We start from the raw sequence: 24,607 nt of genomic DNA, 5'->3' as shown, positions 1-24,607 counted from the left end.
TCAAATCCAGGGACCTTTATTTCTCTGGAATGGAAAGAATTTGCCAGCCTGGACAAAAAAAAAAAATTGCAGGCGGCGATTGTACATTCTTTCAAATAAAAAAAAAAAAAAAGAACACACACACACACATAAGAGTTTGGCTCCATAAATTTCTGTCATAAGAAACAACTTTGAATTGTACACCAAGCTTTTTACAAAGCATCCATGTTAAGATGTTTTACCGTGCTCTATCACATTCTTGGCCATTTATACAGAATACACCATACCAAATGCTACATCAGCTTAAGACATTTTTAAAAATTAGTATTAAAAAGATACAAAGGCATCTTGGCTTTCATTTGGGTTTTTTTTATTAAGACGTGGGAGTTTTTTCTTTGTTTGTTTTCCTAAGGAAGTCACTAAAAAAATATAATAACTTAATTCATATGGACAAGATTGGTTAAAAATCCAGCCTTGCTTGCTTGGCAGCCTTCTGAGCTCGTACCTCTGTTGCTTCCATTAGTCTATGAGCAGGTTGTGGGTGTCCTGTGGGGTCTCTCCTGCCCTCCAGATCTGTCCAGCCTCTCAGTTCCCAGTTTTCTTCAGAGTTCTCACTGTGACCAGGAAATATTCCTGGCCAAGCGCTAAAAGCGACCTTCAGCCAAACAGGGGGGTTCAATCTGGGCCAATTTCACATGGGTTTAGCCCTTTGTCTTTTGCCTCTTTGTACATCCTTTGGAAGTCTTTGAAACGAGGGGCACAGCCTAACCTGGCCTCCCCAAAGTGCATACGTCCCGTGAAAAGGAAATCTCCATCTCCTGGCTTCACCCCACACTCCAGCAAGGTCTTTATTTGTCCTCTCCAGTTCCCATTCTCCCCTGTCAGCTGAAAGACTTTGCTCTTCTGCCTGTACAGTTTGTTGACACCAACATGAATGATGGATTCCTGCTCTTCTGCCTCGTTCGTTACGTTTTGAATGGAGCCTCTGATCACTGGAGAGAGAGAAAATATTTAAGGATTAATTACTCTGGAAAACCCTCATCCAAACTCAGCCCTGTGCAACCAGGGGGACTGACTTCACCACGGAAGCCCCAGTTTTGGTCCTTTGTTATTTTTAGAGTCAAGATTATCCAGTAACCTCCAGTATATATTTGCATTTGTTATAGTTTATATTTGTAACCTGTCCAGCAAACGGCACCTATATATATTAAATATAAACAGAGAAATAATTACATTAGAAAAACAGCATTAATCATGATGAAGAGTTCCAACAATAAGCTGAATGCTCCCTGACAACTTACTTTCTGTTCTCCAGCCATCACAGATACCAGCTAATATTAATTTCCCCTTTAAAAAGGGAAGCACAGACAATTATTGAAACTTTTGGTCTTTTGTCAGCAGTCAGCCAACACTGTAGGGCAGCAAATAAAGGCCTCTCCTAGATGCACCCAAGTCCTTGAACTTCTACTTTTATTGTGGTTGCTGGATCCCTCTGTCCACCCTGGGGAAGTGCCAGCTGGGCAGATGGTAGATGGTTTTGAGGTCCTTCAAACCACGTCCTCCTCCCTCTTCCATGCACTCCCTTAGACCACATTTACTGCCAGTGCAGGTTGCCAAGGGTAAGGAGGTGTCCATTGGTGTTTATGGATGTCACATTGGCATTAGGGGGAAGCAACAACTCACCAAAATCACTAGTGCAGACAGCCAAGAGAACCTCTGTGTCGCTGCATGGTCGGCAGGGAGCTGGAGAGGAAGGGTCAGAATTAGCAAAGGACTAGACAATAGTAAATAAATAAACCATTTAAATTAACCAAAAATGTGGCAACACACATACACACACCACAGAGACAAGCAGTTTAAAGGCCTGTCAGACATCAATACCACTACAAGAGGTGGGGGTTAACTCTAAAGTCCCCGTGAGATTTCTGTACCTAGGCACGAATATGGTTCCCTTTACCAGTCCTGCTAGGATATATTGTGTAGCAAACACCCCACACACTCACTGTGCTTATGCAAAATATATTTTGATACTTGGTGCATTTGCAGGGTGCTCTGCTGTAAATTCAACACTCTCAAAGGCTTAATATAAGATCATATGTCTTTTATATTTTGATGGCAAAGCTTCTGTTTTACAGTTTCTATCCAGTGTTGTTGGGCTATTTCACAGCCATTTAGTCATCACCACATCAAAGATCCAGGAGGTTACAGAGTGGGGGGGGCAAAGAGGGGAGGAAAAAACCCCAATGCATGTGTTGGAGGGCGTTGAGGCAAAGCGGAAACTCGAGCCCGATATCTGTTCGATATCTGTTCGAGCTCAAGCAGCACAAAGACCATTTCCTGTACTGCTGGAAACATTTGGATATCTGCACTAATCTAATCAATGCAAGAATGTGGCTCCTCTTTGTACTCAGCCAGATATTTCTGAGGAGAAGGTGCTGTAGTTGCAATACAGATGTTTCTATAATACCCTGTTGAGTTCAGGAATTTGCTTACTATCAAGGTCTGCCCTGCCTGGGGATGCTCAGTGAGTCTGTCCACGGTGGCACAAGGATCAGAGCCCTTGTCTGTCACTTGGTGTCATCTCAACACATCAGTCAGAAAAATGGAGACCCTGGATCAGCACAGGCACAGAACTACAGCAAAGCAGGGCTTCCACTGGAGGTGAGGCGAAGCCCTGGAGCTGCAGCTGATTCCATCACACATTCCACCATCAAACCCCAAACTGAATCTTCAAACCCCACTTCTCCCCACTCCTAAAAAAAAAATCAGTTTTTGAACCTCAACATCTGAAAACAGTTACCAGATTCCCAAAATTGTCACGCCCTTCCTCTCACCCCCACCTGCTTCCCAGAGAAGTTTATCCACTGCCCTAAGAAGTAGATTTAAACTTGTCTACACAACGTGCAGCTGGTGCCTCTGATGCTCCTCTGTCAGCACAAGCCACTCTAACATAAGACATGGCAAATCTCTTATTTTTTCCAAGGTCCCAGGAAAGCAGTGATCCAGAAAGAAGGATTATTGAACCAAATCCACCAGATTTGCTCCAGTCAGATGATTAATACACAGTGTAACACACTGTTTAATAGGATTAAAGGGAATGTAAAATGCACATTTCTGGGCAGGGGTATTTGAAGGAATAATTCAAGGAGGTTAAAAAGTTCCAAAAGAAATGACAAGGAATAGGCAAAATAGCATCTGGATCAATTGGCATTTCTGTTTTCTCTGAATGCCTTCAGGGCCCTTAGGAACAAAGTCAGCCTTTCCTGTCCTTCTTTCCCCACATACTGTTTCAGGTCTCTTTTTTGGAAACATTCAATATAATGAGAAATGCAGAACCAGATGAAGCCTCAACCTAAATGGAGTACCAGAATAAATTCAGGCTAAAGATATTTTGACTTTTAGACTCAAAGAGATTTTGATCAGTGGTGAGACCAAATGTCTGACAGAGAAAATTTTACTAGAATAACAGAACAATTTAGGTTGGAAAAGACTTCTAAGATCATCGAGTCCAACCACTAACCCATCACCACTGTGCTCACCACTAAACCATGTCCACAAGTGCCACATCCACACGGAATTTGAACACTTCCAGGAACGGTGATTCCACCAGTTCTCTGGGCAAGTTTTAGTGTATTAATCACAAAACATCCTACTATGGAGTTGTTTCATTCATGGCATCGACTGAATCCATCCAGGGGAAATGTCCCTCTTCCCCAGCCTCCCTCTGTCCAAATCAAGACCTGACTTGGATTAATCAAATGGAGGGAATCTGCAAACCTGTGTGAATCTTACAGCATTTCCACATGGATAGAAGCTCCAAAACAAAGCACAGCTGACAGACATCTTCAAAATCCAGTTGGATTTCATATATTTTGCTCTGCGAAGACCTAATAATAAAAAGGCATCTCAGCCTTTTTAAGTCTGAGTGAAAACAGCCTTGGTTTAGACCAGACATCTCTGTAGTTCATCCAACCCCATTGGAAAATTGAAAACACCAAGATGACTAAGGCACTTCTGTTCTCCAAAGGAGAGCAACACAAGCAACAGCATAAAAGATGAAAAACAGAATACTTTAAAAGTGGTTCCTTCCATTTAAATAGACTGACACTGTAATAAATCAAATGAACAAATCTCCATGTATACACAGAATCAAATCATTGTAATTGTGGACCCTAGGCAAAATCCTGCAGCCTTTTAAATGCAAGAGGAAATTAAAAGTGCTCGGCATTGCTCACACTAGATCATTGCTTAAAACCTGCTTCAGATCCAGCTGACTCACAGCAGTGTGGTGGCATGTGAGCTCCTTTAACAACCATTTTCCACCACCCATCACTGCAACACCAGACAGATGAAAACCAGAAATCCTCTTCTGTGGAACAACTCCCACATCTGCATTCACAGAGTATCAAATAGATCTCACAAGTGGCAAAAACAAGGTATGCAAGCACAGATGGAAAGCGAGTGGAAGGATTACTGCCGAGGTAAATGGACCATTAAAAAGCAAATAACATCCACTGGCTACAATCAAAGCTTCATTCCTATCCAGGCTCATAAAAGAAACAAAATCCTTAGGAGGTGGCAATGCCTACACTTTCTTTTGAATCCCAGCCAGGAAGGAGCCTGCGTGTTTATGGCACAAGTTTGGGACTTGAGCAGCAGTTTCAGCTCATTCCCTCTGGATCGGGCAGCAGGTGCTTCCCTCCATCCGTGGGTCAAAACAACACACACACCTCTAACGGGAAGCATCCTTCTAACTAAAAAAAGAAAACCAGGAAAAGCACTTCAGCCGTGCACAGCAGGTGAAGATGCTCATTTTCTGGGGAAACGGGCCCGGTCACTAAACAAGGCGGCTGTGTTTGTGTTTGCCCAGTCCCGACTCCCCGGGGACATCTCGAGGGCTGCCCAGGTTCTCGCGTCCAAAAGCAAGTCTATGAACTTGCAACAACAACAATATCAACGTCAGCTGCTCTAATTCCTTTTAACTCGATAAGCCAAAGAGCCTTAATTCATACAGCAGCAGGGGAAGGGGGGAAAAAAAAAAAGAGAGAGAAAAGCAACATTTTATTGAAGCCCTCTAAAGCCCAGATGCCTATAACTCAACTCCACCACCGGTGGCATAAAGCCTGCATTGTGCACGTCGGCTGCCGACTCTCCTGGGAATGCCTTTGATGGATTTTGACAGTATCCTGACCTGAAGTAACCTGAGGCAGCCCTCTCCCTCCACCCCCCCAGTCCAGTGCCTCCAAAGGCCTCTCTATTCACCTCCCCGCAGAGGGAGATGTAATTACATCATTCCTCACAAGCCAGCAGTCATGTCCCAGCTGCTTTGAGCGATTTGCCCTCTGAACCTGATGTTACTGAGGAGGACGTGGTGGTGCTAACAATAGACTGCACTTGTTGGCCAACAGCTTTGTCAAACACTTTGCTGGTCCTCTCCTGGACCTCTCCTCAGGGAGGCAGAAACGCTCAGGAAGAGAGAGGGACGTGCCCTGAGGAGCTGCCATGAGCCCCAGGTGGTGCCCAGCTCAGCCAGCATCACAGTTGGGGTGTCCAGAAAGGATTTTCTCCAATACTGGGGATGGATTTAAGCACACCTTTAGTGCTGCAGTTTAGCACAGATCTCTGCCTCGAGCACGGTGGGTGGTGTTGCTGTCCTGTCTCAGCTCACACACACAGCTCCAGTCCTTCCTCCTTTGGTTTGTGACATTCGCACGCAACCCTCCTTTCCTTTCCTCGGAGAGGAGGAGGTGGGGGTTACAGAAGGACCATCGTTGTGGTTTAGGATGACAGCTCCCTGCAGGACACATCCAGCCAGAGACGTGCTGGCTCTGGCTGCAGGCGTCACAGAAACCACATGAAGGGGCCTGATCCTCTTTTGAAACATTTGTGTTTCAACAGCCACCCATGGGTCTGACTGACCTCACCTTACCCCTAAACCAGCTCCCAACCCATAAGCAAGAAGCCTCCTCTGCCTGTCCTAATTTTCTCAAGGAGCTCCACAACCTCATATCTCTCAAGAACACCAGGCAAGCCAGGCTGCAGGTCCCTAAACTCCATTTAGTGAGCCCAAAACACCAAAACTCCACTTAGTGAGCCCAAAAGCCCTTCTCCATCCTCTGTCCCCGGGTGGGCTGCGCTGAACATCCACCCCCCGCGCCGGCAGCGAGCACAGAGGAAGAGAAGACACCCTTTAAGCAGAAGTGAAAATGTTTAACACAAAGCAATTGCAGAAAACCGCTGCACCGAGGAATACCCTTCGGTTTGGTGAAGGAGAGGGTGCCTGCGGTGTGGTGGAGGTGTGGATGGTGGGGGAGGGAAACACTGAGCTCTTTATCTGAGCTTCCAGTTGCCCGTGGCACACATCACCCACACCCTGGTACTTCTGAATAACCCTTTGAAGAGCAATCAGACCTTTTAAGTACCAAAAGCCACAGAGGAGGCCCAGGCAGAGTTGAAGCTTGTTTTCTGTTAGTTCTAAGCTTAAATCTTTTGTTTAAAACAAGTAGCCTTTTCTCTTCATGACATTCAGATGGGTCTTGTTGCAGCCCAGGTTGATTTAAGCCAAGCCTGTACTGCAGCACCTCCAGTACTGGTGTGGGGTCCCAGACACATCTCTTGGATGGAAGCTCAGACTGACATCAGCATTAGTTCATATGGAACAAAGAAACCCACCCACATCTTTCAAATTCTTGCTGGCAGCTCTCTAATTGGCACCTCTTGCTGGCAGCACCCTACTGGAAAGGGCATCATAGGATGAGTCTCCTTCCTGGAAACACACAGTACAGACTTCTGAGAGCAGATTATAAAAATAGACATGTGGTTTCTCCAGTGATGGTGCATTTCTCCATCATTTCTGAGTCCTAAGCAGAAATGACTATGTCTCAACTGATTACTGGACCAATGATTTATCTGGGAGACAAGAGTTTAAGGGCAAACATCATATGAGCAAGAAAAAAAATAAATCTTGCCCTGATCCTTCTTTAACTAATTATAAAGTAGAATAAATCCTTGTAATTATTTTTTCCTACGTATGCCTGGGCTTCCTCTCTGAAGAAGCAACATTTCTTCCAAGAAACAAACCTCTCACAGCTTATATCCCAAACAAAAAGACCTGCTGCTTTGCAGTGGAGGTGGGCAAGAATCTGACAACCACTCTGGCTTACCAGGTTGTGACTAGTCTTCTCCTTTCTAGATACACCTCGACTTTCCTCACCCCCTCAGAAAGCTCTTCCTGAGCAAGCCAAAACAACACTCAACCTCAAAACCCTCACAACCCCCGCACCGAAACACCACCCAAATGACATCAATGCATCTGCACTGTCAGTGCCTCTCGTACTGGAGATGAAGTGCTGGCTGGGAGCTGAGGCCAGCAGAGCTGCACCCAGCACACCTGCATCTCACACAATACCTGCAGTCCCAGAGAGGGAAAAGGGGCCCAGAAGACACTGAGCATCTCCACAGCTGGGCTGGAAGTTACTGACAGGCCGTCACAACACACAGAGGAGCTCTCTCATCACTCTTTGGTTTTACAAGGTTTTCCTGTCTTCGGATGGGGTAGGATTACAGGGCTTTCTGCAAGCACTGCACTTTTTCCAGCGTGTCAGTAGGAAAACGTCCAGTGAGAGAGCAAACAGGAGAGTTGGGCTTGTGCTGCTCCCAGTCCTCTGGATCAACAAGCCTCAGAATTCCACAGAATCACAAACAGCTTGGGCTGGAAGGGACCTTAAAGATTATTTGGTTCCATCCCCTGCCAGGAACAGGAACATTTTTCAGGTTGCTCCAAGCCCCATCCAACCTGGCCTTGAACACTTCAAAGGATGGGGCAGCCACAGCTTCTCTGGGCAACCTATGCCAGGGCCTCCCCACCCTCCAAATAAAACATTTCTTCCTAACATCTAAGCTAAAGCTTCCCTCTTTTAGTGTAAAACCATATCCCCTTGTCCTATCTGCCCACATAAAAAACTCACTCCCTTTGTTTTTATAAGCCCTCTTTAGGCGCTGGGAGGCTGCAATGAGAGATTGTGCTTCTTCAGTGAATAGAAGGTTAATGTTATAAATTACATACTGAGAGAGTTTAGTGGTCCTCTAAAAGCAGAAGTGTCCTTCCCCATATTTGCTAGAAAGTTAATCTGAGCCCCTGTGCTGAGCAGAAGAGGCAGGTCATAACAAGGACCATGAGCACAGACACAGAATTCAGATTCCCTTCTACAGCCTCAACACATCCCAGATTTGGTACAGGAACAGATGGTGATTGAGCAGCTGGACCAAGATGATGATGCTACAATGGACATCCTCCCCTGACCCCTCCATGTGCAGAAGGGATAGTGGTGCTTTTACCTCTTCACAAAAGGAAGTGTCAACTCCCATTCCTTGCCTTAGCTCGTTTCTAACACTCAGTTCAACTTGCATTTATGTACAAGTTTCCAGAAGTAACTTGAAAACAGAGACACTGCCCAAGAACAATTTAAACCTGCATCTAAATTTAATGAAATGCAGACTTTGGTAGGCTGTGGCACAGACTGTGCCAAGACAATTGAATTAATACCACTTCCTTCCTACAAAGAAAGAATAAAAAAAGCATACTGTGAACCTCACCATTAGCATGTGATGACCTTTGTGTTCTGAGAAATGTTAAGACAAGAGACCATAAACCAGAAATTTATCTTTTCACAGAAACATCTTCCAAGAGGGTATTTAAGTCCTTAAGTACCAAAGATGCACTATTTGTGTAAACAATGTGAGGAAGAGATTTGGTACTAGGCAAGCTCCATTTGGAAAGGCTTTCGAATTGAAACTTGGCTCAGCAGCTACAGAGCACATAAGGATCCTTTGGGATTGCAGAGTTGATGCCTTTTTGCTGTTCCAAGATGCAGCACCCATTCTAACAAATGAGCTGAAAGGTCAGCTAGAAACACGAACAGCCATTTGTTTAAAATTTAAAACAAAACGGGGAGAAAAAAAAGAATGAAAACTCCACATAGCAGTTTTTATTCAAGCAGCATTAGCCATTATTAAACTCTACCTCCAGGTCTATGCATAAGTAGCATCAATCCAGGAGAAAACATAAGTGACAGGGCTTCAAGACACTTCTTTCTGTCCCATCTCCTCCTCCTCCATGGCAAACCCCAGAGTTGGGGTGAGGAGCAGTGACTGGATCAGTGCCAGCTCCCAGCCCAGCTCCTACTCTTACCCATTGCATCACAGCTCTGTAAAAACCCTCTGTTACAGTCAAATCTGCAATATGTTGTGTCCAAAAAGCCCCACTCAGCAGATCAGATGCCCAGTTAAATTCCTCTCTCTGCAGTGCAGCAGCAGAGCCCAGCAAATGAGAAGTGTCTCTGCAACTGCACCAGCCCCTGTTCCTGTGCCAGCAGCACGTGTGCACATCTGCCACTCCTTTGCTTTCCCTCTCTCCCTCTTTAACTGCAGTTAAAGGGAAAAGCTGGCAGCAAGGTAACTGCTGGGAATGTCTCCTGCTGGTCATGCACCAAACACCACTATAAAGCCATAAAAAAGTAGCTCTATTTGTTTATCTCACAGAAAATACCTCTCTCCTTCCTCAAACCTACCACTGCTGCCCAAGGGGGATTAGGAATGGGAAACATGAGGACAGACAAATTGCTGAAAGTCAGAGGCGCCTCCAGATGGTTGAGGGGCTCCTCTAATCCCCTCTGACCAGCAGAGGAGGGGTTGGGGCAGGATCTCTCTCCCTGTCACCCCACAAGAACCTGCCAGCACAGGCAGCATCAGCATCGCACCCCTGAGCTGCCCATCCACCTCCCCACAGCACAGCACCAAAGCAAATATTCCACTGACTCAGAACCCACAGAGATTTACGGCTTGGCTCATCCCCTCCTAAAATACACTCCGAAAATATTTCTTCTTTCTTCTAAAGAAAATGTCATTCCAAAGCCTCGTAAAATCGCACACGAGTCAAAAAACATAAAGTTATAAGGAAAATTTTTGATGTCCTGTTTGGCTTTTTCTCCAATAGCTAACACAGCACTCAGCTGAGATGTCATGAAGTACTTGTGAGGCAGAAAATGAAAATGTGAGGTGTTTTTTACTCTCATGCCTTGGGGAAATGGTGCAGCCAAGCACTTCCTTCTGCCCCTGCCAGGGGTTTAGGAGAGGCTGGAGCCAGCACCTACTGCCAGGCTGGAATCCTGCCAGGAACACAAAGCCTTCCCTCCCTCCCTCCCCTTCGGTTCGGTCCATTAATGACTTCTATGGAGCAGGGGAATAGAATTAAGTAACAAGTGGTTGGTTAAAGTTAAACCCTGAGAGTGGAGTAATGACAGATCAAAGATTAAGTGTCTTTAAAAAAAAAAAAAAAAAAAGAGAAAGAAATAAAAAGAAGGAAAAAACAGCGTATGTGCATTCAGATCCACAAAGGTCTTTCTCCTTCCTGTTTCTAGAAATCAAATTCTTTTTGGTATGTGGGAGAGCTCTGGAGGAACAAGGCCAGGTTTTATTATAAAACCATGTTTATTTGATCAGGCTATTTTTGAGAAGGGCTGTGGAAGGGCTACACCTCACACAGCCAGAGCCTAGATGTTGTAAGGTTGTTCAGTTAACCTATAAAAAAGTTACTTCAGGTCTCCCATTTGTAACAGGAAAAGCTTTACAATACATCACCTTTTTGTACTTAACAGCACACAGTTCTTGGTCATATTAAGAGCATTCACCTGTTCTACATAAGAACTTGTTTTTTCTCCTAAATTTCACATATCCACTTGCAGATAGATGAAGCTGGTGTAAGGCCACTGACAGTTCTGCTGGGGCAGAGGTGTATCCTGTACAAACAGGGTGATCTGGGTGGATGTTGATGCCATGGAAAGCCAGGCCAGGCTCCATGTGCACATCCCAGCACTGAGGATCACCACAAGTCTCCCAGGGCTTCAATACAGAAAACCAGAGTTTATGCCCATTGCAGGACTCAAATCCCATATAGGAGTCAGAGGGTGCCCACCCAACCCATACCAAAAAATCCTCCCACAGATCCGAACCAGCAGCACAGCTGAACTGGCCAAGCCTGTGTGTTACACAGGAGCAGCTTCTTAATACCAAGTATTAAACCTCCACCACAGCTTTAGGTCCAGAGTATCTTCCAAGTATCTGTGCAGTATTACAGTGAATATTTTCTGGCTTCTAGCACAGATTAAGGTGAAAGAGGTTTTCAGTCCTGCAAATCAAGACCCCAAGACAGGAAAGCTTTGGCCTATGTTTCAATAAGTGGGAAGAGGAATGCACTTCCCCCACCCTCCCATCCATCCCTTCTTTAGCTACAGCCTCAGGAATTAGCAAACTAAACAGTTTTGCAGAGCAAGCACAGAGCATTATTAAAGACTGCCAGGCAACTCTGCAGGACTGCAGCTCTGTTTGTGGGACCATCTTCGGCGGTACAGAAAGGTCAGAGCCGAGGGAGCCCCAGCTGCCCGGACAATACACCTGACTGCTTATTGGTTTTGACTGCCCACTGAGTTGAGAAATAAGCTAACGGCATTCGTGGCCAGTCTAGCAAAAATAAGCTATTTTCTTCCCCCTCTCCCCTGCAGCTGTGTATTTATCACTGCAGCCCCATTGTCACCTCCTCTGCCCACTGCAAAACCAACTCCTGTGCTGGCATCAAAGGATGAGCAGGGGCAGGAGATGCTGGCAAAGCCAGTGTCTTGGGGGAAGGAGAGATTAAATTAGGGCATCCCTCCAATTTTGTTGGTCTTTTAAGGTGAAGACTTCCCAGTCTAATATTTTTCACCTTAGTGAGTCTCAGGTCCCTAAAACACCACCCTTGCTCGATTTAGGACGAGCTAAGGGGGTCTGCGTTCCCCGAGCATCAGAACTTTGAAACCACTTCACACAGGAAGAAACTCTAAAACTTTGCTTTCAAACTCTCCCACCCAGTCAATCATTCACTGCAAACCTGACCACTTCAGGCACATGAATAATTGGAGCAGGTTTCCAGCTTCTCAAAATTAATCCCACTCCAGGTGGTGTAACACAGCAGCCAGCCTGATGCAGTTAGATGCTGACCCATGACATCCAGTTCAGTGATATGCCCTCAAAAACTAGCTTTAACTGTGCTTTTTTATATATGTATAGGATTAGGGAATGCTGTTTATACTTTTGTAGTTACTTTGCACCAAGTTTTGTATCACCTTTTACTATGGCAAAGACAAAGTTACTGTGGCAGAGCCTCTTGCAAAAAACCGTTTGCAAATAAAGTATCCTGAACCAGGAGTGTCAGAAGGGTCCCTTATAAGGCCGATAATTGAAGTGTATTTTGAACAACTGCATTAAAGGCTGTTTTCCGACGTTTTTCTCTTAAAACTTGCTGCTGATCTTTTAGAGAGAGACAAGGCAACTAAATCAGCAAACCCTTAAGTGCAACAGTGAGCCTCCCTGAGCAAGGTGTGCTCAGGCTTCTAGACAGATCCCTCAACTTTGCTCTGCTGCTCGTTGTGCATTTCACCAGCAAACCCCAATGGGAGGAGTGTGGTATCAACCCGTTCTGTGCCAATCATAGACTCACAGGATGGTTTGGGTTGGAAGGGACCTTAAAACCGTCTAGTTCCAGCCCTCCTAACACTGCTTAACCCTGAGAGGTATGAGAGTTTTATCCTCTGTGGAAAACAAGGGGAAAAAAACTACAAAGCAAGCAAGATGGGGTGTGTTAGAACAAACCCTCCAGCCAACCCCACAGCACCCAGGGGTGCTCCCACCCTGCCACATAACGCAGTGCCAACATCTCAGATGGTCACGGTGACTCAAGCAGAACCTGTGCTAAGCACAAAGGTCACAGGGACTTTCAGTTAAAGCGTTCCAAGTGCCCCTTTCCATCACCTCTCCTGCCCACGGCACTGACGAGCACAGTGGGCACCGACCGCGCCTTCCTCCTTGCGGTTCCCTCCAGGAACCAGGAGGTTTCCACTCTGACAAGAAGTGAAAAACACACCAGTGTGAGGGTATAACGCTGGCACAGGCTGCCCAGAGCAGTGGTGGATGCCCTAACCCTGGACAGATTCAAAGCCAGCTTGGCTGGGGCTCTGAGCAACCTGGTCTAGTGAAAGATGTCCCTGCTCACTGCAGGGGTTTGGACCAGACGGTCTTTAAAGGTCCCTCACAGTCCAAACCATTCTGTGATTCTATGAGCTGCTGCTTCAGATTACAAAGCTGAGCAGCACATTCAGCCTCCAAGAAAGAAAAAATAAATAAATAAAATGGATATTTGGGAGCAACTGGAGAAAAGCGGGAGATTAGGATCCTACGAACTGGGATGACAAAAGAGCTCTCTCTGGGAGGGTACCTGCAGAGATACAGCAGATTGGTGCTCCACCTCTGCCAAACCCACACTGCAATAAAGATCAAAAGTTAAGAGGGGTGCTTCAAAAACCCATTTGTTAGCAGAAACACTGGCATAGCCCAAATACTTATGAGCTTTCTGAATTTCCAGTCTGTTTTCTCAGGCCAGTGAATTAACAGCATACAGGAAATAGCTGAATACTGTTAATTACTTAACTGGATTTATCCAGTTTTGCCTTGTTTTTCAGATACCCACCCAAGTGCTGTACCTCCTACCTATTAATATTCTCAGACAGGTACCCAGCATTAAAAAAGAAAATATATAAAAGAGCTACTAAAGCTGCACTAAGTCAGTAGATGCCATCAAGATAAAGGGACATTTTTGTTAAAGTTTGACTTCTTTGCTACACAAAAGCGGGTGGGTAATGAAAGGGCTTTCAATTTACCTCCTGAGCTCTAACAACTAAATTACAGACAGCCCCATGAGTGCAATGGGGAAAGCAAACTACACAGCTTACACAAAGCTGGATCCAGAGCTTGATGCAACACCCTTGAAACACAGACTTCAGGTAACAAAATAAAGGTCCTTTGGTGGGACAGGGGAAGAGGATTCACCTTCCCTTCCAAAACCTTTGGTCAAATGTACAGATTCTGCTTTCACAGTAGTTGAGCAGAAGCTGAAGGACTGAAAAAGCAAATGATTCTCAAGGGACCTTCACATTTCCCACAGGAGTTTAATCCAAGCAGCCTGCTGTGCTGCGAGGCAGACCTGGACCTGGCACATGCTCCACTACAGCTGAGAAGCTCGTGTGGGTCATCACCTTCAGGAAACTTCTAGGAACTATAATGGCCAAACAACACTTTTGCCAAAACCTCCGTCTACTTGCCAGTATAGCAGAGATTCTGAGTATTTTCTTCCAGCTCAAGCAGAAAAGATCAGAATCAACAGAATTCAACAACTTAAACAGGTTCTGCTGATTCTCAACTGGCCTCAGGCCAAAATGTCACAGTGCCTCAGTTCTTCAGCTGGGCAAACACCTTCAGAGCCTGGCTGCTTAATGGACCGTCAGTGTGGATGGCAGTGACACAGGGGTGCAACCCAAAACCTAATGTGAAATCAAAAGCACTTTCAGTCACCCATCACTTTGGGTATCAAGAGGAGAACACGCCCATCAAGATGCCTGAATTGTCAAGGTGACCCTTCTTAGGGACTACTCCCATTAGATGGTGACAAGCCCTGCTTGCCTTTGATCCTCTTTCCAGCTTAAGAAACAACCCCCCAAAAATGTGCTTTTCTGATTGCTGCTATCACAGTAAAAAGCTTCCCACACCAAATGTCAGCAATCTGAATTAAAACCTCTCAGGATATTACAAATACTTCCTACAGCCAGGGAATCTTAAGAAAATGTGGTAAGGCAGAATCAGAGCCATGAAAAGGGTTAAACCACCAAAATCTGGAAAACTGTAAGACTGCCCTGTGTCATTCAACCTTCCCAAGAAAAGGGAAAGGCCAATTCAGAACCTGCTGAATTATTTGCTAGACTCTGATTAAGTGGGAAAGAATGGCTGTAAACTAATAAAACTTGAGGTTTTCTAATTAAACCACAGGCACCCTGCCAAGCATTGTTGATTTGCTGATGCACCCTGCAATGTCAGGCCTCCGAGGACACAACAGGTCATTAAAGTATTAAACAGATGACTTACACCCTTTAATCAGAGCTGGGATGCCAGGTTAGGAAGAGAGAGTAAACTCAAGGGCAGAGTACAACAATTATCACCAGGAAACAAACACAGCATTTAGGGAAAGTGGGGAGAAGTTGTTAGCGAGTAGTTATTGCACAAGAAAAGGGCTGGATTACTGAGCCCCACACCTGGGTCTTTTATGATAATCATCTCCCCACTCTGCAGTCACAAGAAAATAATGCAGTATTTGTAATTTTCAGTCCTCTGCCACCAGATGAAGCGCTGCAGCTTCCTCTGCCCAGCACATCTCAGCCCCCACCTACAACAGCACCTCACATTCTCGTCATCTCTTCACACCTACTGCCAGCTCTGCTGAACTCTGTCGAACTGCAACTGAGACAGGAACAGCCTCATTTTTCCAGCATGCAGCAGCCAAGAAAACACCTTAAGCTGTGTTTGTGACCAAGGGACAGAGGTAATGTTAGAGAGAAATACAGGACCTTAAACCCAGTTTTCAACTCCTTTAAGGTCAGCACTTGCCTCTGCCTTGAGCCTCCTCTCTGATAAACCTCCAGTGATTTCAGTGAATTGATTGTAAACTTCCCCTCCAAATGAACAGCTCTCCAAAGGGCATTTCTTCTGAGGTTTCACAGAAAAACTAGAAGCAGCTCCAGAAGAAAGCAAGTCCACGAACTGCAAAGAGCCTCAAATATATTGCTCTGTGGAAGCCTCACAAGGCAGCAATTTGGCAGTTTCCCCAGACATATAGATATTTATAGGAGAATAAAAGTGCTCATCTAAATGAGTAGTGGAAAGAGTCATGTATGGCATTTGCATCGTGTTTTCAACCCCCCCCCCCAGCCCCTCCTCAGAGTTTGGGGATCCAAAAAAAGGCAAGAGAAATAATTTAAAATACAATAGAGATCCCCAGTTTGCCCTGAAGGCTCTGCTGATGAACTATTAAAAAGTTACTTCTGGCCAAACAAGACACTCAAGAGCGTGGAGCAGATTCCCTACCACATTGTTTCATAAGACAGCACTGAAATTCAACCAGTGTCTGTTACAGCCGAAAATACAGCAGTCAACAAAAAAGTGATTTAATGTGCCTATCAAAGAGGAGGGCTGTAATTGGGTTCAGTCCTCAGTCAGACTTCTGAAAGTCTCTGAAAGACACTCCCATCAGCTTTAAAAACCTCCAAGATTTTATGTGGAAAGAAGAGCACTCAGTTCTGAAAACACAGCAGTTTGTGCTGGCGTGTGCTGGTAAAGGATGTCAGCAGCAAATCCTCTTGATGTTAGCAAAGGTCAGGAGAAACTCTGTGTGCAGACTAAACCCAGCAGTGACAAGTAGTGTTTCTCTCATATCATTTACTATATGCAAAAGCAATTTCAATTTTTTGGAGAAAAAAAGAAGTATGACTTTTCTTGGTAAATTTGAGTCACTTCTCACTAAACTGCCCATGTCTCCATCCTCATAGCCTGTCAAAGAAAGAAGCACTGAATCTGAGAACATTCTCCAAATAACTGATTAAACAACGTTTTTAATGTCTCCTGCAATGGAATTTTACTACATAGCTGACATTCTGCAGAGCATATTCATCTTTGCATAAATGATCTTACTGGGAAAGCAGCTCTGCAGAGATACCCCACTTTGTGTGATATAGAAGCAGAGCAGAACCCTCGATAACAAGCTACTAGTTGTGAACATGGCAAAAGTGAAGACGATGACTTAAAATTTGGAATGTTTGTGTTTATCTTTTTCTGTTTTAATGGCAAAGCCGCCACCTATCAGTTGCTGGGGTTACTGCATCGGCCCTGCCCTCAGTCTGACTGAGACTAGAACTGCTCATCTCAGTCCAGCACAAAAATAAAGCCCCATCCAAGCTGTCGTGACAACATCCAAACACTGGCAGGGCGGCGAGTCTGCACAAATACACAAACACCCAGAGACAGAGTCCTGCTGTGGAAGGGAGCCAGGGGAGGGGAGAGGATGGGATAAGTGACTGCAGTGAGTTCTGCAGTCACTTATCCCAGAGAAGGATGAGGGATGCAGTGCCTGGGAGATAAGAGCTGCACTTTAATTAACGACCCCACTGTTTATCAAGCAGCATCTCGGGCAAAGCACCAGCACCACAGAACCTGCCCTGCCCAGCCTACAAACTGGGGCTGCTCAGCCTCGCTCAGTGAGGGTTTGGCCCTGGGCTGAGTCATCCCAAGTGTGCTGTGAGGACTCTTCTCCCCCTCCCCTTCACTCTTTTGAGAGAAGGCAGTCCACCGTTTCAAAGGAGAAATCTGATTGCCACAAATCTGGTTCCCCATTTAAAATACCTAAACCTTGAAACCTGTGTAGTCATTTGAGACAAACTACCCTAGGTCTGCTATTCCTCAGGCTATTCTGGGAATCTCCCCTCCTTGGTTTTGGGGATAAAAGCTAGAGGCAATTCTGAATGGATGAGATGCATGAACCAGATACCAGCTACCTAAAGGGAATTCCCCCTTCTCCCTGTCATCCTCCACAAATGCCCCTTTTCCTTTTCAAACTGCCTAATTGATCAACACAATTAGGTCACACCTAGAGCCATTGCTCCCAAATGCTATTTGGTATCAGACTTTACAGGCTAGTAAGCTCTTTCAGTTGGTCCACTCCTCCTACCTATAAGCTATAAATAAAACTCCTCCCTACAAAACTTGCTTTTCATAATGGTTGAGAGAGAAGACAACATTGGCCCTGTAAAAGTATTGTCATGGTGTTGAAGTGCCACGGCACAGTAATGCTCAGGAGACTGCAATAAACAGAGCTGAGGAAGGAACACACCATTTTCCTTGTTTAAAAAAAAAAAAAAAAAAGAGAAAAAGCAATAATTAGGTCAGCAAGTAGCACTAGTTGCAAAGGGGAAAAAAAAAACCCGCAGAAAAGGAGTTCCTCCTTGTTTAAATGTTTATTATTCAAAACATGCAGCGGGGTCTTAAAAACTGAGTTAAAAAGTAGTTAGAAAAGTGTTACAGCAAGGCTGGGAAGCCCAGTTCACGCTGGAGTTCAGCGTGGGGCAAAGCCAGCTCCTGTGATTCATCCCATGCCTGCAAGGGGAAAATCCTTCACATTGTAGCCCTCAGCAAACTATTGCTATTAGCCTATGCTACCGGCCCCCCAAAAAAACAACAAAACAAACACAAAACCAAAAAAAAAAATCAAGTCTTCCTCAACAGTCTGTTTATAAAATATGTCCTTAAAAGCACACGAAGCTCAGCCCCAACCACTCTCCCACTCTCTCACTCTGCCATCTGTTCTGCATCCAAGGCAGCGTGTGGAAGTATGACCAATGCCCCGGAACTCACCAGAAGCTGTGTGCAAATCAGCTGCTATCCCCTTGCTCATCAATTCGTACTGGAAGCCTGTGATCTTCCTGCTAATGTCCTGCTGAGGAGTGGCCTCCACAAACAGGCCCCCCTGGTCGTAGCCAAAGCAATACACTCTGCTGGGACTGCGGTCTCCGTCTCGGACCAAGAGTTTCAGTTCTCCAGTTTTTTCCAAATAAATATTTGCTCCTGCAGAGTCCTTGAAGGGCTTTATGCAAACAGTCAAATGTTTGTAAGAGGCAGGTGAAATATTGGGTCGCAGGTTGACTATGAGTGCTCCCGTGGGATACATCCACTCTATGGACCCTTCGGAACAGCGGAGGTAGACCTGTTCAACATCCTTCCTGTGAGACTCATGAGTTAAGCCACTGGGGGAAGAAAGAAAGAGAAAGTTAGAGAAATGACAGAACCAGCAACGTGACTGTCATAACCTCAAACCTTCAAAGACCCACATCAACAAAGGCAGGAAGCCCAGGACAGCACCAAGTGTTGGCTCATCCAGCTCAGCAACGCAGGTCTGTTGCGACACTTCAGTTTTATTGTTATGGGACAACTTCAAATCATCTCCCAAAAGAATAAGTCCAACCACTAGTAATAGGCTTCAGAATTAAATAAGATATAAGCACATGATCAAAAGCAATGAAATTACTACAGCCTCAGTTACTGCCCATCAGCTGAGCTGGGGCAAATGACTCGGTGCATACCAACAAAACACGTACACCCCAAATCCTTCCTGGTGGTGGCTCAAACCAGCACGCTCTCCAGCTTCACAGATCAGACTCCACCTTTTCCCAAGTACTTTGTTCCCCTTCCAAGTCTATATTCCCAATGGATCTGAAACTGGGAGGGATGCCAAGCTCACCCTGTGAACTGCAGCAAAGCAATGCTCTGTGTGTTACTGATACCCTGTGGTCCAGCTGGGCAGCCCCAAACTCCAAATTGGGAGGTCAGGAGAAAAGACACTGCAGTCCCCAGCCATAGCTGGGGAAGCACTGAACTGTGCTGCTTTCTTTGGTAGGTACTTGTTCCCCCATTACTTCCCAATCTGAGGTTTATCTTATCACTTTACTGTCCAGCCCCGATGGGCTACAAGCAGACACACAGCTATGGGTGTTCACCAAAAAAGGGAATATGTGGCCATTTACTATCACTGGGACACAGGGCCACCATCAGTCCCAGCACCATGGGCAAAAATTAACACCCCAACAGTCATTTCACAGAGACCACAGAGATGGGACAGGAGAGCAACACGGGGGTCCCAGGGCCAGCTCCTGGTGAAAGGAGAGCAAACCATTGTGGGCAAGCAGGATGACTAATAAATCCCCATGGCTTGCTTGCCCACAGCCTAAGCTGAGGGCAGCTCTAAACAACCCTTGCTGCCCATCACTGATGCTGGACCAACCCCACCAGTTCTTTACCTGAGGTGACTCAAAGCACTGGCACTGCAGGCACTCCAGTCAGAAGAGCAAGTTGTGGGAAGCCTGGTTTATTGGCTGCAGTATTTGGGCCACTAGGAATAAATCCTTTGGTCCCAGTCCCTGTCCTGTCACAAACCTATAAAGTGAGTATGAGCAAACCACTTCACCACCAAGCTTGTTTCTCCTCCTACGCTGTGTACCCAGTTCTCAAACATAAGCATCTTACATTCTGTGCCTATAGAGCACTACCCAAAACCAGACTCTTCATCACAGCTCATGGGTCTGCTTTGCAGGACTTTGGGAAGCTTCACAACATTCCCACTTGTAGGCAGATGAATCAAGATGGGGGGAAAAAATAATTAAAAAGGATTAAGTGACTCGTCTGAGGTTACACAGGAAACCTGTGGCAAAAACATATTTTAGTGTAGTGCAAGTGATGACATCAGTTTCTGGCTCCTCAGCAGAAACGTCCAAATACAGAGTTCCTCATCCCAAAGATATATTCAGGTGCTGAACAAGTTTTAAATTCAAGTCAGCATTTAGAAACTAACTAGAAGCAATGTGTAAAAGGGAAAAAAACACCAACTAACATATGGTTTGCATTTACTTGTTGACGTGACTCATTATTGTGACTGTTGGTGTGACCCACTTGATAGAGGTTACATGAGGAAGCTCAGAAAGAAAAAAGTCATATTTAATAACAATAGAGCCTTCAAACATGTGCTTTTGAATAATCTTGAAAGCCACATCAAGAACACAGATGAGGAGAAAAGAGGGACGAGTTTTTAACCTTTAGTCTCTTGCCCTCAAATTCAGTAGTACTTAACACATTCAGGAAACTTAACTTGCAATGGGATATTTCAAGTTGACTGTAAATCCACATCTGGTCCACAAAATCAGTTTTCAGCACAACACACACATGATGCCACTCAACAGAAAACACAGAAGTCTGTTTATGTGCAAGCTGTGAATAAGTAAAATTAAACAGTGTAAAGCTTATCCCTCAGCAAAGGGGCAGAAAGTTACCCTCACACATCAAGACACCAAAAGAAGCTGCAGAGGTTTTGCAGGACTTATACTGGCACAGTCCAGCCCGAGTGCTTAAACAGAAGGAAGATACCAGGGGCAAAACTCTGAACTCATGCAGTGAAACTGCTGTTGCAAGTGATCCCAACAACACTGAGGCAGTGAATTTCTGCCAGAGGAAAAAAAAAAAAAGTCTTAGCATTAATTTTGTTCAAACGTTCACGCTGTTCAAACAAAAAACAGGGTGGACTCTGAAATTATCTTCTGAAAGCCAATTATATCCCACAGGCAAGAGTGATGCCATTAGACAGATACATCAAGCACAAGTACCTGTACACATTAAGCCTTATAATAAAGGATGACTCAAAACTTAAGCAGATTTCAAAATACATGTTCACATTGCTTAACAGCAACCACCATCATCCAGTAAAACCCGTCGCTTTGCTTTGAGTCAAAATGACAGGTCACCACACAGGGATGGATTAACACCAGGTTTAGTTCTCACTAGACAGGCGTCACACACACCACGTCCATACAGTAATGGAGGTCCAGGAGCCTTTTTTTTCCACCCCCAAACTCATTTGAGTTTTGTTTTTTGGTTTTTAGAGTATATGGCAAGGAGACAAGGCAGCTGTTTCATGGTTACAGTGATGGATGAGCCATCCATCATCCCTTTTAAATCTCTGCTGTTTGTTGGGACTTACTTAACAAGCACTAGTTCCTCATACCAATCCATGAGGACATCCTGAATCACTGCATCTGTCTCCTCACTCGTCTCCCTTTCTGGCTTCAGCCACCCCTTATGTTTGCCCTGAAAGACCTGTTACTGCTGCAGAGCTGTTATGCTGCAATGTGCAACAGGTGTCATTTAAAGAAAAAAGCTATATTTTTATTTATTCTATCACAGATGTGCTGAAGAGCCCTAAAAGCACCCATGTCCTCCCTGCACACTGCAGTGAATGAAGGGAACTTTTGATCCTAACTTGGAGTTTTTAATTAAAGATGACAACCTAGAGAGCACCCAGAATTCCTCAGAGCATCCACCAGTACCAAGGGCAAGATCAATGGAGACAAAGCAGCCACATCAGAGCTGAATTCTCTCTCTACAGCCTAAAGTCAAACACACCAGCCCAGCTTATTCTCAGCCTGTCACTGAACCACTTTTGCCCAAAGCATCAAGAGGTCATTGCAGCACAAAACCCTGAACTTACAGCAAAAGTAATAACCAGACACACGGTACAGAGAGGTTTCTGCTTTCTCCTGGACAAAGCTTTCCTGGAAGCTCTCTGCCAAGCTATTTATTAAGATGCTGCTGTGGCCTATTGAGTGCACTTAAATTGCAGGTGTCAAGCTGTGCATTGCATCAGATTTCCCTGGAAGCATGAGGGAGAGCTATAGGAATCCTAGCAAAGTTCTTCATCCTGCTCAGGGGTATAAGCTCATCACTTTTCCATAAGCTACTGGGGAAAAAAGAAAAATATATTTAGAATATTCTGTTTCTAAGATTGTTTCTTGTAATATAGACTTGTACATAAAGGTGAGAAAAGGACTTCAGGTTTACTGTAGGAGATGACATGACTCTCAAATCCACCAGCACAAGACAACCTAGGACTTCAATGTGGGAAGAAAGACTATGTTTTGGCATTCACAGCATTTTCCAGCAGTTAAGGAAAAAAGCATCACGACTTCAAAATATTACATTCCATACAAAAAAAAAAAAAATCCTTTCTAAGCCACATAGCTATTAGTATCCACACAAGTATTTAATTAGATGGTATTTACTGGTACAGCAAATCACTTTCTTTCCTTCTTAACTGCTCTCTTTTAGGAGGAAGCAGATGATATTTAATGGCCTTAGGACTGCCAGCATTTCTAACAACACCTGTTTGCTACCAGTAGGGTCAAAGTCAGCCTGGGTTACTTTATCCCCTCCCAAGACTCCAATCCACCTGGACTCTGGAACTCTCTCACACAAGTGAAACCATCCAGGCTGAACTGTGCTCTCTTCCTTCTCTGCACTTCCAACAGCATCATCATGAAGCTGTCACCACTTTGGCTCACGAGAGCAACAGGTGAGTAAATCTGAGCTTCCATTGCCAGTTCACCCAGACTCAGCTACAGAAAATGAGATTTCACTTTGCCTCCACCCCAAGCATCACCCCCTTAGTGGATACTCAAGTCATTGCTTATTCCAGCCCTGTTCAGGTGACAGGAGTGGTCACTGCTTGCTCTAAGAGAACAGGACAAAACAGGACAGGATTTCAGGGGTTTGTCACTATTCTTTTAAAAAATATGCTGCAGTATTTGTGGTATGGTCCAGGCAAGTACCTGCAGCTGGGATGCTCAGGGATGAAAGCAGGCACAGGGTTTTTTGGTTGGTTGGTTTTTTTGGTGGGGGGAGGCTGGTAAAGCAAAATGATACAGTTAGGATTTTACCACAGAACGAAAAAGTTTGGTCTCTGTCAAACACACTCGCCTTCAAGCAGATTTACTGCAATTAACTACGCATCAATTGTCAAGAAAGGTCCAGAAAAAAAGTAAAATACCAAGCATATGCAAGTTTCAGACAGTGACAGATAAGAAATTACGATGTTGAAAGTCAGTCCAGCTGTTTCCCCACTCCACAATTTCCCTGTTCGAAAATACCCTACTGATACAAGTCGGTCAAACTTTTATGCTACAGAAAGTCAGATCTGAGCAGCATATTAGAATTGAACCGTTTCACTCTTCAAGTCTGACCCAGTAACACTTGCTGGTTGAGCAGAGTCGCTTTCTTAAACCTATATAGAGTGGAGAAGGTCACAGACCCAACCACACACGTTAAACATATTACAAGCAATTAAAGCACAGATAATATGGGAGATAAACACTTGAGAACTGGAGAGGTTTCTCAACCGGTGCAATTAGAATAAATCAGGAGCGCGGCCGCTGTGCCAGCCCCCGCTCCCGGGGCTCATCATCATCATCATCATCATCATCATCATCATCATCATCATCATCATCATCATCTCCGCGGGACGAGCGCCCGGGAGCGGGGAGTGACCCCCGGAGGCTGCGGCGCGAAGGGAAGGGAGCAGAAGGGCTGGGGGCCAGCAGGAGCTCCGGGGAGGGCCGCCCCGGCTGCGGCGGGAGCGCTCCGCAGGTGCACCCATCGCGGGCAGAGCGGAGCCGGGGCTGCCCGAGCCCGCGCCTCCCGCCTGTGCCGGGCGCTGGGGCCGCGGGGAAGATGGTCGCGGGGAGAGAAACTTCTTTGCTGCGGACTTGGCACCGCCTTCCCCCCCTCCCAGCCCCTCCATCCCGCCGCCGGGCCGAGGGGAGCCCAGTCCGCCCCGGCCCCTCCATCCCGCCCCAGCCCCTCCATCCCTCCCCCCGGGAGGGTCCGGCTGCCCGCCGGGGAGGAGGCAGAGCCGCCCCCAGCCCTCTCTCCGCCGTGTGCCGCTCCCGCCCCCGAGCCCCGGGCGGGCTCCGCAGCGGGAGGGTCCCCCTTTTGTGCTCGCCACCAACTTCTTCCGCGGGCGGGGGCGGCGATGGCCGCGGCATCCCCCGCTCCCCGCCGGGCTCCCGCCTCACCTCCCCTTCCAGTTGCACAGGTCGCTGGAGTACTGAGCCGCGGCTCCGCCGCCCAGCAGCAGCCGCAGCCCCAGGAGCAGCGGCAGGAGCGCGGCGAGCGGGGCGCTCCGCATGGTCCCCCCGGCCCGGAGCGATCGCGGGGTGCAGGCGGCGGGGAGCGATGGGCGCAGCGCCCGGGGCTCGCCTACATGGTTGGGGAGCGCGGCTACCCCATGCCCGGCTCCCGCATCCCGGCGCGGCGCCCGCTCCGCTCTGCAGCTCGCACCCGCTGG

At 46.0% G+C, this 24,607-nt stretch overlaps 1 protein-coding gene across 1 annotated transcript; it reads right to left on the bottom strand.

Moving 5' to 3' along the window:
* On the bottom strand, nt 1-24,607 carry METRNL (meteorin like, glial cell differentiation regulator). Its single transcript, XM_027664122.1, has 4 exons — nt 24,336-24,607; nt 18,301-18,689; nt 1,663-1,722; nt 1-971 (listed from the first exon to the last, which is right to left on the bottom strand). The coding sequence occupies exons 1-4, from the start codon at nt 24,446-24,448 to the stop codon at nt 655-657; spliced, it is 879 nt and encodes a 292-aa protein (XP_027519923.1). The 5' UTR covers nt 24,449-24,607; the 3' UTR covers nt 1-654.

Source organism: Corapipo altera, unplaced genomic scaffold (assembly GCF_003945725.1).
Source record: "Corapipo altera isolate COAL_440 unplaced genomic scaffold, ASM394572v1 122, whole genome shotgun sequence".
NCBI classification, from domain to species: Eukaryota; Metazoa; Chordata; class Aves; order Passeriformes; family Pipridae; genus Corapipo; species Corapipo altera.
This window is presented reverse-complemented; position numbering and strand designations above follow the sequence as displayed.

Bases quoted from the DNA above. Each gene is read 5' to 3' on its own strand.
- METRNL (XM_027664122.1), bottom strand. From the start codon at position 24,448: ATGCGGAGCGCCCCGCTCGCCGCGCTCCTGCCGCTGCTCCTGGGGCTG. The intron at 1,723-18,300 runs GTGAGTTCCGGG...CTTCCTCTCCAG, and splicing joins TGATTTGCACACAGCTTCTG to CTCCCTGCCGACCATGCAGC. The intron at 972-1,662 runs GTGAGTTGTTGC...CTCTCTCTCCAG, and splicing joins TGTCTGCACTAGTGATTTTG to TGATCAGAGGCTCCATTCAA.